The 2,577-nt window shown below is 46.7% G+C and overlaps 1 protein-coding gene across 2 annotated transcripts in view; it reads right to left on the bottom strand.

The window, feature by feature from the left end:
• Positions 1–68: 68 nt before the first annotated feature.
• Positions 69–2,577, bottom strand: part of BLM (Bloom syndrome RecQ like helicase) — a 14,235-nt gene continuing 11,726 nt past the window's right edge. For both annotated transcript variants that reach the window (XM_008637346.2, XM_017738403.1), the window contains exons 17-20: positions 1,879–2,071; positions 1,625–1,747; positions 1,078–1,285; positions 69–252 (exon numbers count right to left, since the gene is read on the bottom strand). In XM_008637346.2, the coding sequence (XP_008635568.1) occupies positions 69–252; positions 1,078–1,285; positions 1,625–1,747; positions 1,879–2,071 (708 nt within the window). The remainder of the gene's footprint in view (positions 253–1,077; positions 1,286–1,624; positions 1,748–1,878; positions 2,072–2,577) is intronic.

The raw sequence follows: 2,577 nt of genomic DNA, 5'->3' as shown, positions 1-2,577 counted from the left end.
TGAAACAAAAATTTAATAAACGATGATTCCATCTTGGGGAAAATTCATCCAGTAATTGCATTTCCCAGTTACAATATGGAATACGAAGGCTGAAGGAAGCTCCTGAATTTGGGTTTGGGCAGTGCCATCATGCCCAGCTTCCCAGCAGCTCCCTGCATGCTACCAATGCTCCGGGACACAGAGCTGGCACTGGAGGAAGCTGGAGCCTTCGAGCTCGGCAGCTTCTTGGTCCTTCTGCACCTGCTGTAGCCACTGCAAAAATCAGAGAGAAGGTGTATGTGAGACATCTGTGTCACCTGCCCTGTCCCCTGCACCAGCCTGCACTCACATGGGCACCACCACTGCATTTTCTAGAGGACTACACACTCATTTTGTAAATTTTTTTTTTTTTAATACACATGGCTGCAAACTACCTCTGAAATGCAAACAGTACAGCTGTTGCTCTGGGATGTACCCAAGGGTGAGCAGCAACAACAAGTGACACTTCAGAGGCAGCAGCAGTTAATGACAGCTATTCCAGTAGATGGGAAAGTGCCAAGGGTGGGACAAAATCTGCTGAGCTGGGAAAACCCATTTGCTACAAAAACCCAGGAGCAGAATGATGAAAAATGGGGCAGGGAAGGGGAAATCCTTGGGAAGGGGCAGATCTGCCCTAGAAGCTCAAGACCAACCAACAGCAGATGCATGATACAATCAGAGGGAGAATCTCAATTAACAAGGGGCAGAAGTTCAAATATTCCATCAAATGTTCAAAGTTTTAAGACCTCTTTACAATTTCAAGCAAGGAACCCGGTCAGCCTGCCAATGCTGGCTATGGCAGAACACTGAAATTTAGTGTCCCTGCTTAGCTTGTGGCAGGCAAGTGTGAGGACAGCTGTTAAATATCCTTCCTCACCAGCTTTTTAAACCAAACATGCAGAAAAGCACAGCAGAGCAGTTCTTACCAGGCACCCAGATAATTTTAACACCATTATTTAAGCCCATACTCAAGAAACTGCAGGGGGATAACTGCAGTTAAGGGATCATCACTATGCTGATGAGGGCAAAGAGAAGTGACAAGTGACCGCAGGCACATACCCTCTGGAGTGGGACTGCTGGCTGCCACCAGCACTCGTCTTTTTCCTCTTGGAATCCCTGGAGTTCAGCGGCCGTTTCCTTTTCCTCCTTTGGTTTGTGTTATTGCCAAAATAGCTGGAGGTTGTACCTGCATCCTCTGCTTCTCCATCGCTCCCCAGGGAGCCAGTGCTCCCCGTGGCTGTGTCCGCACCTGGGCAGGCAGCATCTTCTACACACAGGCAGGGAGGTAAAACTAACTAAGCCAAGGTGTCACCTGGGCCAGTCAGTCACCAGAACACACTGATGGTATCAAAACATCTGTCCTGGCTGTTCCTCACCTCCTCTGCACTGCCCCGTCCCTAGTCTTTCAGAGATACCCTGAATTCAGCTAGTGGGAAGGCAGCAAAGAGTTTGGTATGTTCTGAAAGTGATTGCTCCCTTTTGGAATTATTAAACTGTAAGAATTAGTTATTTGTGATTAAAACAAGGTAACTTTTGAATCAAACATCTGCTAGAGGAGGAGAGAAAGGCACTGAACAGGAAGTACATGTTGAGGTACAAAGCACACCTGGAATGGAGCATTCTGAGTACTTATCCATCACTTTAATTATTTCTGCACCGTATTTCTCCAGTTTGTCTTCTGTGACACCATCAATCTGCAGCAAAACCTCCATGTCTGAGGACAAAGTTTCTGTAACACAATGGAAGCACCCCTCAGACATGTCATACAACTTTTTATAAAGATACCCTGAAAGAAATTAATTCCTTTCCACGCCCCTCTATGCAGAAGCCCCAAAGGACTTCTGAGAAACCTGACCTTACCTGCTATTTTCTTTAGGGTGGAAGTACTGAAAATATTGAAGTAATGCACATCAAAGACTTTGCCCAGCGTTTTGCACGTGTCTGTAAGTTCACTGAGGCACTGTTTAACCACCTCTTCCCGCTGGGACATCTTTGTCATGGAAGCCCTTTGCCTTCTGATGGCACTGGCACTCTCTGTCTCATGGAACTCCACCTGTTAAAACGAGCCATCTGTAATTCCTGCCAGGGAGTTCCTGCACACCTTGACTGATAACACAGGAACACAGCACAGGAAACAGAAAGTATACTTTGATGGACCAAAAAAAGCTGTTTAGCCAGTATACATTTTTTTAATAATTTTTTACAGGCTACTCAACCACACCCAAGTTTCTTCTACAAAGAGCTGGCAGAGTTTAGAGAGAGGGAACACCTCCCAAGAGCCCAGTTCCCAGCTGGCTTCAAACAGAGGTCACTGGGGTAATGCTGAGGGCTCTGTCCTGCTCCAAACACAGCACTAAAGCAGAGGAGGTGTTGCCTCAAGAAACCTGGGACTGTTCCGTGACCTTAATGAAGTGCATCTTCCATCAGATCCCACCAAGGACTAGGGAAAAATAGAGTAGAAAATGAAGAAGGGAGTGCTGGTCCTTCTTCCCTTCTTAGCCATCTTTCTGTGGGGGTCAGAATTCTCCTTCACTGTCCAGCAGGCATCAGATGGGTGGG

Source organism: Corvus brachyrhynchos, unplaced genomic scaffold, assembly GCF_000691975.1.
Source record: "Corvus brachyrhynchos isolate BGI_N302 unplaced genomic scaffold, ASM69197v1 scaffold200, whole genome shotgun sequence".
Classification (NCBI taxonomy): Eukaryota; Metazoa; Chordata; class Aves; order Passeriformes; family Corvidae; genus Corvus; species Corvus brachyrhynchos.
Note: the sequence above shows the minus strand (reverse complement) of the source record. Positions and strands in the feature narration are given on the sequence as shown.